This window comes from Cololabis saira, chromosome 12 (genome assembly GCF_033807715.1).
Source record: "Cololabis saira isolate AMF1-May2022 chromosome 12, fColSai1.1, whole genome shotgun sequence".
Lineage (NCBI taxonomy): Eukaryota > Metazoa > Chordata > Actinopteri > Beloniformes > Belonidae > Cololabis > Cololabis saira.
This window is the reverse complement of record NC_084598.1, coordinates 12146394-12160246: the sequence shown is the minus strand read 5'-3', so window position 1 is coordinate 12160246 and position 13853 is coordinate 12146394. Positions and strand designations below refer to the sequence as shown.

The following is a 13853-nucleotide window of genomic DNA, read 5'->3' as shown; positions in this document are numbered from 1 at the left end:
AAGGGCAACATAAATTATCCAACAAGAGAACTGTTGGGAACAGGAAGTATAGTTCTCAAGGGCGACCTTCTAACTTCCTGGTTGAGGTTCATGTGGAACTACGTTTTGTTGCAGTTCCTCGACTGGCCGCTAGAGGGTGGCTGCAAAAGTGAGTCAATCTCCATTGACTCCAATGTTAAAACGTCCAACTGTACAGCAGAAACAAACATATTTACAATTTGGATTAAAAAAAAAATGTTTTGATCGCAATCATTTGATTTCACACACATGACAACTCTGCGGGGGGGGGGGTGCATTTTTTTGTACAACGCCACAAGAGTTTATATATATAAATTCATTTCTAACATGATTGATTGGCTCAGCCACTGGCTAGCCGTTAGGACTTCCTCATCCGTAATTGCCATGCACACCAAACACCGCTGTCATTTTTTTGTTTGGTCAAAACAACATATTAAATGGTACATCCCTCTGTTACGTCCGACGGCCGCTCTGCAGGTATTCTGCAGGGTTTCGGCATGACCTGATGCTTAGTCCATTAGTCTATTATCGCTCTTAACATTGTGCAAATAAAAAATGTTAAAAAGTCAAAATACAAACTATAAAATTAACTACATTGTACAACTACATTGTAATTGCAATTATTTTTCTTTGGAAAGGGGAAGAATAAAGGCAGGGTATATATTTATTTTAAAAGGTCATTTCCAAACGAACAGATGGAGAGTTGATGAGTTATTGCTTTGACTCCCAGCAAAAATAAATGTTTGTTGGAAGATATGTACTCATGCATAAACAGTCCGGTTAATAAGGTTGATTAGAAATTTACAACTTTTTATAACTTTGAAAAATGCCACAGGGAGAACTGTGTAAATTAAAATGTTTAAACACACATAGAAATGCATGAAAAAAAGCAACCTCCACAGAGACCTCTCTGAATAATTTTATAATTTTCAGTGAAATTCTCGCAACTGGTTTCCATGTCTGGATTCAACTGGTGGAGCTGGTTTTGTTGTGGTCGTGGCAGCGCTTCGGAGATGGTGATAAGGATAATAAATCTGTCTGTTTCTCAGGTTTTAACGATGTGGGAAATGAACAAAGTAAAACACGGACACTGAATTTAAATGTGCGTGATGTTTCACAGTGCAGACGCTGAGTACACAGTATAATTTGACAACCGTAGCATCGGATTGCTCAACCTGATCAGCGCTACACCCGTGCAGCAGATTACAGAGCTGCCCGTGAACTAGCGCCACTAGCAGTCAACGGTTTACTGCAGGTCACGTATGTGCCAGCTTTTTTTGGGGAGATGTGCACGACCGACGTACCAAACAAAGCAGGATACATGTGGCAGCCATGATGCCTTCACATGCGTTGTTGTTACCTGCAAGTATGTTCCAGGCCTCAGGGTTAGGATTAGGTTAAAGTTTAGATAAGCTCAGGCTTTCAGCGGTCACATTTATGTGGACATTTACGTACCTATGAACAGCAGGGTGAAGATGATGACCAGCTGGTACACTCCGTGGCCCAGGATGTTCTTCATCATGGTCAGAGAGATGAGGGGGTTGTTCCGGCCGTAGGGTTTTCGTAGCAAGAGGTCCTCAGTGGGGGGCTCGGTGGCCAGGGCCAAAGACGCAAATGTGTCCATGATCAGGTTCACCCAAAGCATCTGCACTGCCTTCAGAGGAGAGTCCTGCAGAGACATTATGACATGTTACAGATCACACTCGGATGAGTCTGGCGTCACTGACACTCTCTTACAGTTTTACCTTTCAGTTTCAGCACATGTCTGACAACATAAATGCTTTAGTTTTTACTGTTGTTGCAATCGTTTCACGGAGACTAAAACTACAAACGCGTGTGCACGATAGGAACAGAAGCCTAAAAAACTGTTAAATGTTATTGTGTCAAGATAATATTACCTGCTGGTGCAGATTTTTGAGTTTGCAGTGGGTCTTGATCTAAAAATCTTGAAAAATTAACCCCTCGCTTTACTCATTGTGGTCTTTAGTAGTAAGCCATTACATCAGAACTTTATTTACCGGTACTGATTATCAGAAGAAAAACACAAATTCGAGTCATAATAAAACAAAGTAAGAAAATCACAGCAGTTGACACCCAGTAGAGAGCAGGGTGAAAGCCGTGCTACATCCTGGACAGGCTGCCATTTAATCAAAAGGTTATTTATCACCATTGTTGAATGCCCATGAACTCTACAAGTGTGAGGACGTTGCTGCTTACACAAGCTTGGTGTCAAAATGCAATAAAAGCATTTCAGCATTTCCTTTGTCTTGGCAGATATGAGGTGAGTGACGTTCATAGAGGTGACATCTGTGCGTCTGCAATATGTGTGTGTGTGTGTGTGTGCGCATGTCAGCATGTTTGTGTGTTAATAAATGTGTCCACCTGAGTGATGCAGGCCCCGGTGAAGGCTACGATAACGGCCACCACGTTGACCGTGAGCTGGAACTGCAGGAACTTAGAGATGCTATCGTAGACATTTCGTCCCCACATCACGGCCTTGACAATGCTGCTGAAGTTGTCATCAGTCAGAATGATGTCGGACGCTTCTTTAGCCACGTCTGTCCCCGCAATACCCTGACAGAGATTGAGGCAGAGTGAGGGGGAGGCGGCTCGTGACGTGATTCATGCAAGCATCCGTATCAGCTTGGAAAGCCGCCGTCTCAACGGGGTCTTTCTGCCTCTCACTTTACACAAATAACAGCTGCGGTCAAAAACATGCCACTCAAAACACTTCTTTTGTCGCAGTGTTTATGTACATTACACATCATGCACTTCTTATGAAATGGGTCCGAACACAAACATCCATGGTGAATAATATGTCAGGTTACCATGGCAAAGCCCACATCAGCCTTCTTCAGAGCCGGTCCGTCATTAGTGCCGTCTCCTGTTACTGCGACAACCTGCCTCTGTTCTATAACGGTGCTGTCAATGATGCCTGGACACATTCACAAAGATAAAAAACAGACTCTACGAATGTGTGCGTGAACCTGTGTGTGAATTCTGGTTGGCGGCCTTGAGCCTCACCTTTAACCAGCGTGTGCTTGTCAGTCGGTGAGGATCGAGCCAGCACACGGAGCTTGGGCCAGATTTTGTCGATGCGTTCCTGTTCAATCTGCGAGACGGAGAGAAGTTAGATAAAAGAGCGTCTGAGGAGGAGAACTCAAAAGAGAAGCCAGTGAGCTCTCTTTCACTAGATGTCACTGTTGATCTTACATGTATGAAGGATTAAAGAGGATCTGTGAAACAATTCTGAGTGTAATTTTGGTGTAAATTTGATTTCACAGTCTATACAAAAAGTAAAACTACATTATCAGCTATCTATCACCTTAAGACATCTGATAAATTATGATAAATAGTTAAGAGGAAAGCACTGCCTGTACAAATGCTGTTTTTAATTCTTTATGCAACCTACAGTGAACAGAGTCACATCAGGACCATTGTGGAATATGTTTGATATGTGAGATTATATTTCTTTCTTGGGGACATTTCCAATTGTCTTGAAGTTTCTCTTTTCATGTTCACATTTTATAAATATACTTTCTAAGACCGGAAGTGTTGAAAACAACCCAAGTACAATTTTAGGTGTTTCTTCCACTTTCCACAACTGGAAAATAGTCTGATCGAGACTTTACGTTGAAATTAAACATAAAACAGCTCATGAATAAAGTTTATATTTAAAACAGCACTGCCTCAAACGTTATATTATTATAAACACTTTAGCACATTAGGGTAAAACCTCTGTCAAGCTCGTTATGCTTTCTTTTCACATGAATGAATCTTTTCTTTCCTTGGAACTACACATGTTTCCATGAAACTGGATTTGTTGTATTTATACTTTGTGGAAAGAGATCTGAGACTCACTGGAGGCCCTGCAGCATCTGTTCTCATCTTAACAGCTTCACAACTATCTACCTAAAGTAGATAAATCTTCAGGGCGGTATTGACTAATCTCAGCTAACCTAATTTATTTGGGCGATGTCAAAAACAAAACAAAACAAAAAAATTAATGTCAAATACATTTAGCTAAATACAGGTAGGGAACACAGTAGGGGTGGTCTCCTGCCCAGGAGAAGCTGGACATACATGAATGAGGAGGGTAGGGATCAAACCAGCAACCTTCCTAGTGAATGCTGACCCTTCTAGCTCCTGAGCTGCAGCCAACACTGAGGCCACTTGGCTGATATTATGCAAAAAATAAAAATACAGAAAAAATAAAGTTCACATTACTGCCCCGAGCCTGATTTAATGTTTAAAAACTAGACATGTGTCAACATTGTGTGCGCTGTCTGTTTGATTTTGGCTATTCAACCATGCGCAAACAATCTGACCTCCATATTGAGCCCATCACGGTAAAACTTGCAAAACTGTCGAGAAAACGAAGCGTCAGTCTCCGTTCAGTCCCAAATCAAAATGACCAATTTTGCAGCAGAAATATTTACAGCCTGGCTCAAAAAAAACTATTTTGATCTCCATAGCTTGATTTCACATCCATAACAATGGTACAGGGGGTCAATTTATTTTATACCATGTCAGCAATGAATTTATCGATAACATGGGGTGTAGATTTTTGATTGGCAGTCAACTTAGTCATTATCAACATCCTCATCAGTCAAGCTACCGAGCTTAGCGAAGCAATCAGCAGCATCATTTAAACACAGCAACCGTCCCTGATTTCACCACATCACAACATCTAAAATGGGATATTCTCTGCAGCTCCTCCAGCGTGGACCAAATGAAGGAGGTGGTAGCCGTGGCTAACTTTGATTGACACAAGGTGGGCGTGATCCAGTTGGCTTCCGGGGCCTGTTTGTTCCTTCATTTTGCAACACTGTGCACTACCAGACGACATTATGGGTAGTCTGTTCACTTGTTTTTACAGTATGTGTTTAACACTGGAATCATCTGAAGTTGGTTTAAAACAGAAACACAACTCCAAGCCCCCAGATTGATTGCTAAATGGTTTTATCTTTCCGTACACATTCGAGACACTACCGTTTATCCTATCTTAGGGAATCTATTTGTAGTTCTTTTTATGTAAAACGAAAAAAACATCAAGCCCACTTGAGACCCGACTTTACCTCTCCTTTCTCGTTCCTGATTCGCCGGTTGAATTCTTTCCCGTCAAGACAGATGAAATCATCTCCTGGGTGTATGATGCCACATTTGGCAGCTATGGCCCTGGCGGTGTTGATGTTGTCGCCAGTCACCATCCGCACTGTGATTCCTGCACGCTGACACTTACGGATGGCGTCAGGTACCTTTGAGGGACAAAGCAGTTTGTTCAGACACAAACAAAACGCCTGTCATTCTCAGAATATGGATCCAGTCACATATTTTGGACTGTACAGTCTAAAGGGCCAAACCTCGGGTCGCACAGGGTCCTCTATCCCCACCACGGTGATGCAGGTCAGCTCCGTCACTATGTCCGCCTCGTTGTCCCATTCTGGCTCCGGGTTTGCTTGCAGATCACGGTACGCAATGCAGATAGTCCTCAACCCCTCGCACGCCATTGGCTCAATCACCTAGTAATCAATCAATATTACAGTTACAATCAGGACAAGATCCACAAAATCTCGACCAACGAAACTACACACCACTTAGCTTAATGTAACAAAAAGCCATTAACAATCCAATGTCTAAAATACATCGAGAGTTCAAGGTATGTGCATGATGAATAATGTGTGGCACATCTGAAGGGAAACGACTCCCAGCCCTCAGCAGACAGCAGAGAGAAGACACTTTGATACAAAGAGGAGGTGACATGAAGCTGCCACAACACAAACTTAACTACTGAGCTGGAATCAAGTTGTGGAAGGAGCGGGAATTTCTCTCCCGGAACAAGCTGTGTTCATCCTGAACCGAATTTAGGTCATTCAGCCTGTCAGTCAATTAATAAAAAAAAAGGAAAACGTACAAATGTACGAGCTCTGCTGCTCAACATTTTGGTTGCAACAATGCCGCTCTCACACAGCCTTTTTATGTAAGACAGATTTGTTGTGTTTATAAGTCTGCCAAAGCTGACGCGGCAGTCTCTGCTGGCAGTCTGTTCAGTAATGCATCTGGGTTTCAGAGCGGCTGTAAGTTTGAATGACTACGCATAATTTGTTAAGGATATTTCTTTTTTCCAGGGGAATTTTATATGTTAAAATATGAGCAGAATGAGACTGAGATACGGTTTTAGTAGAGGTATTAGCAGAATACCCTAATTTAATGATGTCACAAACGGCAGCTCATTTTGCAGGACACAAGTGTGAAGCAGATCTTTGTGACAGAACTGTGGGTGGAAGTTGTGATTATCCTGACAGTTTAAAGATTTAATAACTTAAACCGGACAGCTGTGTAATTGGACTGTTTCTAAAACGACCTCTCAGCTGTTGAGAAACTGCTGAGAGTATATATATATATATATATATATATATATATATATATATATATATATATATATATATATATATATATATATATATATACATACATATATATATATATACATATACATATACATATATATATATGAGATATATATACATGAGACGAACATGTTTTATACTGCAATTTGTGACATTTTTAAGAGTAAGATGAATAGATAAAACGATCCCAGCTTTGCAAAACATTGGATTAAAGAGGAAAACTTAGCAGAGAAAAGTGAAGGAATCTGCAGCCCCTCCCACCTTTACACGGCTTTATGACAAGTTTCAGCTTATTTTTTTCTCTGGGACACATTTCGGTTTGGCCTACATTGTTGTTCGGTTGTTTCAACGTTTTTTTGGCCATAATATACACAGACAGGGTAAGAGAATCACGCATATCAAAGGGAACTAATGTCTAACGTCTATTCCACGATATTAAGCGGCCTCACCTGTTTGACCATCTCATCTCTGTCACGTGGGCGGAAGGTGCGTGATTCTCCATTGGCATCTAGGATGTAGGAACACCTGGAGGCGAGACGAAGGGCGTTGTATTCTGTGTCTTACATTCACACTTTCCACCAAGTCTGAGCTGAGTTTGATCTGGGCTAGGCTCTACTTGTTATTTTCATTTCCCTGCAACTCTTCTGCTTCTGTCACTCACTTCTTCAGCAGGATCTCAGAGGCTCCTTTGCTGTAGAGGCGGAAGTTACCGTCAGGCAGCTTGATCACCGTACTCATGGATTTACGCACCGAGTTGAATGTATACACCTGAGAAGGAGAGAATGAAGGTTACAGAACCCAAGTTGATTCACAGATCCCTACAAGAACACTTGTAGGTCCAAACATGTCAGAAATGATACCGATCTTGTTGCTGGGAAGGACGGGAAATCTTACACCTTCCATTCGGAAAGTAATTGTACTTTGTACTTTAACATATTCCCTTAGAGCTATATCTATATCTGAATAAGTGATGTTTGAGTCACCGCTGTGATCCACAGAGCTACAGCATAGCGACATAGCTCGGACCACCTCCGTGTCTGCTGCCTACACCTGTTTATGCAGTCGTCTCTGCAGACTCTTAGTTCTCCAGCTAACAAAAAATCACTGCTAATACAGTTTGTCTTATATAATATTGACTTTACATTTCTGCCTCTCCTCTCTCTGTTCTTCATCCTCTCATTCATATCCCCATTCCTCTTCCTCTCCCAGCTGGTTTTGGGCAGAAGGGTCCCCACTTATGAACCCAGGTCCTGCTCCAGGTTTCTTCCCTCTAATGAGCCCGGGGAGTTTTTAAAGGCTTTTTTTCTCACTGGGGGAGGTTACTTGCCATAGAGTCTTTAATAATTGCTCGGGGGTCATGCTCTGGGTCTTTGGAAAGCACGTAGAGGCAATTTGTATTATTATATCGTAATAGACGGTATAGAAATTGATTTGAATTCAAGAAGCACAAGTTTGTTCGTGTGATGGTGTGGGGTTTATAAGAGATGCTATTAGCAACGGAAATACTTTAAGCACATGAGATATCACCTTCTACATATACGGGCACGTATTAAAATGTATTAAATTATGTTATTTTATTACTTGGAAAGAAGACACCTAAATGTTGACAACAGTTTGTTCATGATTCAGACTAAATGGCGAATGGTTCTCCTGTGGTGGTGTCCGACTGCAGGAGCTCGGGTCATATTCTCTCTTTCTTTGCATCCTCTTGAGATTGTTGGAGCTTTAAAGTGCTAAAACTTAGATTCAAATCTGATTTCAGTGGATAATGTTGAGTGTGACTGATTTTACTGGTAATTCAAGTGTTTTCTTTTTCTTCAAAAAGTTATGATGCGGAGCCACAACTCTGCAACGCTAGTGATAAACTACTGGCCTCCTGTATTACTACTATCATAATAACATTTAGCAGATGCTTTCATCCAAAGGGACTTACAGCAGAGGCACAGTAACATAGTAGATCACAAGTAGATGCAGATAAGACATGGTTCAGATAAGTGCAGCTAAGATTCAAGTGCAGTTCTGGGAGTTGAGGAGAGAGTGCAGTTCACAGCAGCACGTCTTCTGGAGGAGGAACGTTTCAGCACCTTCTGGAACGGAGAGAGGGACGACTCTGCTCTCTCTGCTCTCTCTGGTAACTCTGGTAACTCTGGTAACTCTGGTAACTCTGGTAACTCTGGTAACTCTGGTAACTCTGGTAACTCTGGTAACTCTGGTAACTCTGGTAACTCTGGTAACTCTGGTAACTCTGGTAACCGTATCCACCCTTCCACTAGCAAACGCTTCACATGACATCATCAGCTCCATTATTGCCCGACTGCAGGCACATCACCTCCATGCATTCAACGCAATCTCAAGAGACTTCCGTCGCGTTGCTCTTTTTGATATACTTTTGATATAATTTAGAATTATTACTATTATTTTTTTAAAGTAATTTCCATTACAACAACATAATTTTCCTTTTGGGATCAGTAAAGTACTATTCAGTTAAATTCTGTTCATTTCAGCTCAAATCATTTAAATTTAAATCAAATAACAAATTCCCATGAATACCAGAGCAACACTGTTAACACGAGGCTCCGTACGCACACAAATACACATACAAACACAGAGACGCTGTGAAGCCCCGACTTTTCTGACTGGTCAGCTTCAGCGGCCTGAACAGGCACTACTCTGCATTTCCTGTCCCTGAGGTTTTTGTTTGAAATGAGTCTCTAAGAGGAGCAACGTAGAGTTAATATACACCCCAGTGAGGTATCTGAACTGGATGCCGGTGTCTGATTGGCAGCTGTGCTCAAATACAGAGCAACTGTTGACCGCTAGTTTTGTTGTAATATCTTTTTCATACTGTGAACAAGTGCTTGATGTTCAATGCCTGTCTCCTTGAGGGCACAGAAAGCATTAAAAGAGCTTTGTTTCTCTAAATCTATTGGAGAAAATGTGCCGTTTCTCTATGTGGAGGAGTCATGGGGAAAATAAAATAAAACTGATATATATTTTGAAATAAACTGTGACTGAGCCCTCGCGCTAACCATTACTGGTGACATAAAAGTCATGGTTGAAGGTGGTTGTGATGCCTTATTCCGTACCTTGTACAGCCTCTCCTCAGGGATCTGCTCTCTGACGGGGGCGTAGTCCCGCTGAAGGTCTAGTACAAATCCCAGCAGGCCACACTCTGTTTTGTTGCCCACCTGCTTAGCAAGACCCCCCTCCACGTCAGGGGGCTGTGGAGGATTAGATTTGACGGAGTTGGGAAGAAGACAGAAAGGAAGGACAGGTGAGGCAAAACAAACAAGCAACATTTTATTAAAGAGTCAATTATTCAGAGAAATGTTGGCAACTAAAGTTGAATTAAGATTATTGGCATCTCTGGCTGTGCGTGGCTCACCAAGATCTTGGAGGTGTAGGCACTGTTGATGGCGATCGCATTGACCAACAGATCCAGTATTCGAGCGTTGACCTGTCCAGGGTCTGGGACAACGCGGTGGTGCACGTCACCTGGAGAAAACAGACATTTTTATTAGGTACACCTGGTATTCCACAGTTAAAAACAAACTTGAAATCAGTGTCCTCATGTTTGCCAGAAACATTATTTCAAATCAAGCACCGGAGTACTTTTTCAAACAGTTATTAAAGTCAAGTGACAGACATAATCATAACACCAGAATTGCCAGCCTTGGGCATCTGACACTCCCTGCTCCAAAAACCAACCTCCTCAAAAAAACAGCTATGTATCGATCAATAACTTATTGGAACAGGTTACCACCCCACATTAATATAGTACAAAGTAAATTGTCATTTAAATATGCTATAAAGAAACACTTGTTGTCATTTACTACATGACTGGAGTGTTATTTTTGTTTTGTTGTATTTGATTTTGTAGAGTGGATTATGATCATGTGTTCTTTGTAATTTAATACTGTAGAATGCATTACATTAATTATTTATAATCATTTTTTATAGAATAAATTGCAATCATGTATTTCATTTTCTATACTGCTCAGTAAAACCTTTGTATATCGTGTATTGTATATTGTATATTATGTATTGTATTTTCTTTTTATGTGTATGGACCCCAGGAAGAATAGCTGCTACTTAGGTAGTAGCTAATGGGGATCCTAATAAACTAACTAAACTAACTATTCCTAATTCCTACATGTATACATGCATAGCCTTAACCTTTTTTTACGTGTCTGAGATACATTTGTCGCTCTTGATTTAAAAAAAAAAAACGAGACATGAAACTGTTCCTAATTCACTCTTACCAACTCTTAGGATGTCAAGGCATCCCCTCATCCTAAATACATGACAGATCAGAACTTACATAAGCTCTGATTTTCCTCATGACCTTTGCAGTGCAGTGGGAAGCCTCTTGTAAAAGATTAATTCAGTGTCGGCAGTGTGATGTGTTTACATTAAAATCGATAGCAGGCTTAAAATACATAAATGTATGAGATCTTGCTTTTTTCGCTCACCGACGAAAGTCTGCACCACGGTCATCCGGTTGGTGGTGAGGGTGCCAGTTTTGTCAGAGCAGATGGCCGTGGCGTTGCCCATGGTCTCGCATGCATCCAGATGCCGTACAAGGTTGTTGTCCTTCATCATTTTCTACACGGGAGATATGGAAGGAGAGCAGAGAGAGGTGTGATGTAGCAGAACGGTAAAAGAAATAAAAACAATCTGTAACTGGAGACAACATGTACGTCTTTTAAGCCAAAAAACGCATCCAGCTTTCAGTCTCGTCATAAATGAACGTTTGAATTTAAAGTACTAACATAAAACTGGGTTTCATGTTTACGTTTAAATTGAATTTCTTTGTTTGAGCCTTTAATTGATGTTATTATATATTTTATGACATACTTACTAAGTAATGTAAATGATAAAGCAAAAAAACAAAACAAATGTATGATATCATCTAATGTGCTCTGTTACCAAATGGTTATCAACGAGTTTGCTGCTGGTCTCTTCAATCAATCAATACGATCAACATGATGCCTCTCAAAGCTCAGCAGACACTGCGGAGATACTCCAGCTACGCCCAAATTCACTAAATTACACCGGTTCACTTATGTGTGTGTACAAAAAAATGAAGTAAAAACATCTTGTTAATTGCTGGTGCTGCTGTTTGTCAATAACAGTGGGGGGAAGACGACAGGTTGAAGTCATTGTACATGGCCAAAATTGTTAAAAAACTCTGTAAAGATGTGTGCTCTTTAAACCTGGTGGTAGATGAGAGAAAAGGACATTTTTAAACTGAAAAAACATACAAGGGCTGACAGGAGCAGGCTTTTACGCCCACTATCACGTCTATTCAGGATTACCAACCGGATTTTGACAGCTTTACACCGATTTGACATTGATCAGAGGGAATTCACAGAGAAAACTGACTGAGTAAATGTAAAGCTTTCCACACATCCTATTTAGTTTGGTTAAGAAGACCCATGGATGTCCACTGACCAACCTACCTTGACAGAGTAAGCCAGCGAGATGGTGACAGCGAGAGGTAAGCCCTCAGGGACGGCAACTACCAGCACAGTGACTCCGATGATGAAGAATTTGACAAAATACTGGACGTATATTGGCGTGCACTCTGGCAACCACGTGCCTCCTGCAACACACAGTACACTGCATATTAAAACCAAACAGACGCGCCGTATTAAAATCATTCTCAGTGAAGCGACAAACATTCAACTTGACGGGAAAGGACCGGCGAGAGGAATATGCAGAGGGACGCGGGAAAGGTCATTCTGGGATGTGAAGCCTCACGCCGTACATACAGACCTTTAACAACAAACGTGTTGATGACGAAGTACAGCACCAGAATGATGACGGTAATGGCGGACATTACCAAACCTGCAGGGAGATTAAAAAGAGAACATTCAAAACTTGATAAATCAGGTTTTTATTTTGTAGAAGGTTGACATTAGATACAGCTGGGATGACCAGAAACCGAGGAGAGAAAAGCATGCCTCTGTCCGCTATGCCTCTCCCACCAGACAGAAACGGCACAGATACCCAGCACAGGCTTGTCCTGAGGTGAACAAGACGTACTATACTCGTTCAAATGGCCTAAGAAGTGGGAAGTTGGAGCTGTGAACTGCAAACCAACCTGGCTGTGTTTTTGTTGCAAAAGCCAACGTGGAGCTTTGCAGGATGGAAGTCAGAAATTCCAACTTTCAAGTACAAATGAAAATTGTCCTACACATCTAAGAAGAAGGAGAAGGAGGTGGTTTGTCCAAGATAGGGGATGGCTTTGGATTAAAATGAAAACCTCTAGGTGAAGCCAAGTTCACTAGCTGGCACAATGGGTACAAAATGGTGCAGAAAGCGCAAAAAGTACAATTCTAACCAAGAGTCTTAATCTGACATTCATATTTACGGATGTAGTTGGTCTGGTTTTTTACTATAGATTGATTTTCTAGTATCTTTCAATGGACCACCTGATGACAGGTGGGATAGAATCCAGGAACTGGATCAAATAGATGTAAAACATGGATGGAAGAAGAAAGATCAGGTCAGATCTGGCTTGCTTTGTCTTTATTTGAGTCTAATTTAAAGACGCATAAACTTTGTGACATTTAAGCCCCGTTTCCACTGAGCAGTCCGGTCCAGGCCGGTAGGGTTCGGTCCAGAAGGGTTAGAATGGTCCAGTTTACGGAGGTGAGCGTTCCCACCGCGAGTCGGACTGCCACTGGGCCCGAGGGGCTTAGACCCAACGCCTAGCGTGGTGTCATACTAGTGTGACGACAACAAATGTGACGCTACAAACAATGGAGGTCATCCAGCTGGTGGGTTTGGTTCTGCCTGGGTTTTGGTTCTTTGATCGTACGACACATGCTGCACCGTGATAGAAAAGGTTTCCTTTTTATTGTGGATTAAACCTTGGGTGGCAATTCAGGTTTTTAGAGACGAATGTCAACAACTGTTCATTATTTGACTAACTTTTTACCAATACTTACAAGTTTTTTTTGTTTTTTTTTATTTAATTTTAATGGCAGATTTTAACATTGTTCTGGTATGCTCAAAGTTGCTCAATGCTTCATGTTTTCTTCCCTGCATCCCAGGAAAACAAAAGGCCCTATTAAAGCTCTTCTATGAACTAAATTCAGACATGGTTCCCGCGGTGAGGACATAAAAAAAAGGTCAACTGCCTCTTTATAGTTATAGGAACTGTTTAAAAAAACTCCTAAGGTCTGAAGGCATCAATGGTTCATTTATTCATTCCTTTTTTCATACTTGTTTTTATTCCTATCCTATCCCATCCACGCTGGAGCTTATCCCAGCTGTCACCTGGTGAAAGGTGTGGTACAGCTTCCCAGTCCATCACAGGATTAAAGAGAGATAAAAAAAAAAGATAATTAACCTGTCAAGCACGGGGAGGACATGTAAACTTCACACTCAGGTAGCAGTGCCAGTCTCCTGACCGTC

General features: G+C 41.4%; 1 protein-coding gene across 4 annotated transcripts in view; it reads right to left on the bottom strand.

Moving 5' to 3' along the window:
* atp2b3b (ATPase plasma membrane Ca2+ transporting 3b) overlaps nucleotides 1-13853 on the bottom strand; it is a 58483-nt gene that overhangs the window by 24809 nt on the left and 19821 nt on the right. For all 4 annotated transcript variants that reach the window (XM_061735557.1, XM_061735558.1, XM_061735559.1 and 1 more), the window contains 13 exons: nucleotides 12207-12278; nucleotides 11891-12033; nucleotides 10901-11033; nucleotides 9814-9923; nucleotides 9515-9649; nucleotides 7090-7196; nucleotides 6878-6953; nucleotides 5382-5540; nucleotides 5097-5276; nucleotides 3043-3130; nucleotides 2847-2953; nucleotides 2401-2592; nucleotides 1474-1687 (listed from right to left, as the gene is read on the bottom strand). In XM_061735557.1, the coding sequence (XP_061591541.1) occupies nucleotides 1474-1687; nucleotides 2401-2592; nucleotides 2847-2953; nucleotides 3043-3130; nucleotides 5097-5276; nucleotides 5382-5540; nucleotides 6878-6953; nucleotides 7090-7196; nucleotides 9515-9649; nucleotides 9814-9923; nucleotides 10901-11033; nucleotides 11891-12033; nucleotides 12207-12278 (1716 nt within the window). The remainder of the gene's footprint in view (nucleotides 1-1473; nucleotides 1688-2400; nucleotides 2593-2846; nucleotides 2954-3042; nucleotides 3131-5096; nucleotides 5277-5381; nucleotides 5541-6877; nucleotides 6954-7089; nucleotides 7197-9514; nucleotides 9650-9813; nucleotides 9924-10900; nucleotides 11034-11890; nucleotides 12034-12206; nucleotides 12279-13853) is intronic.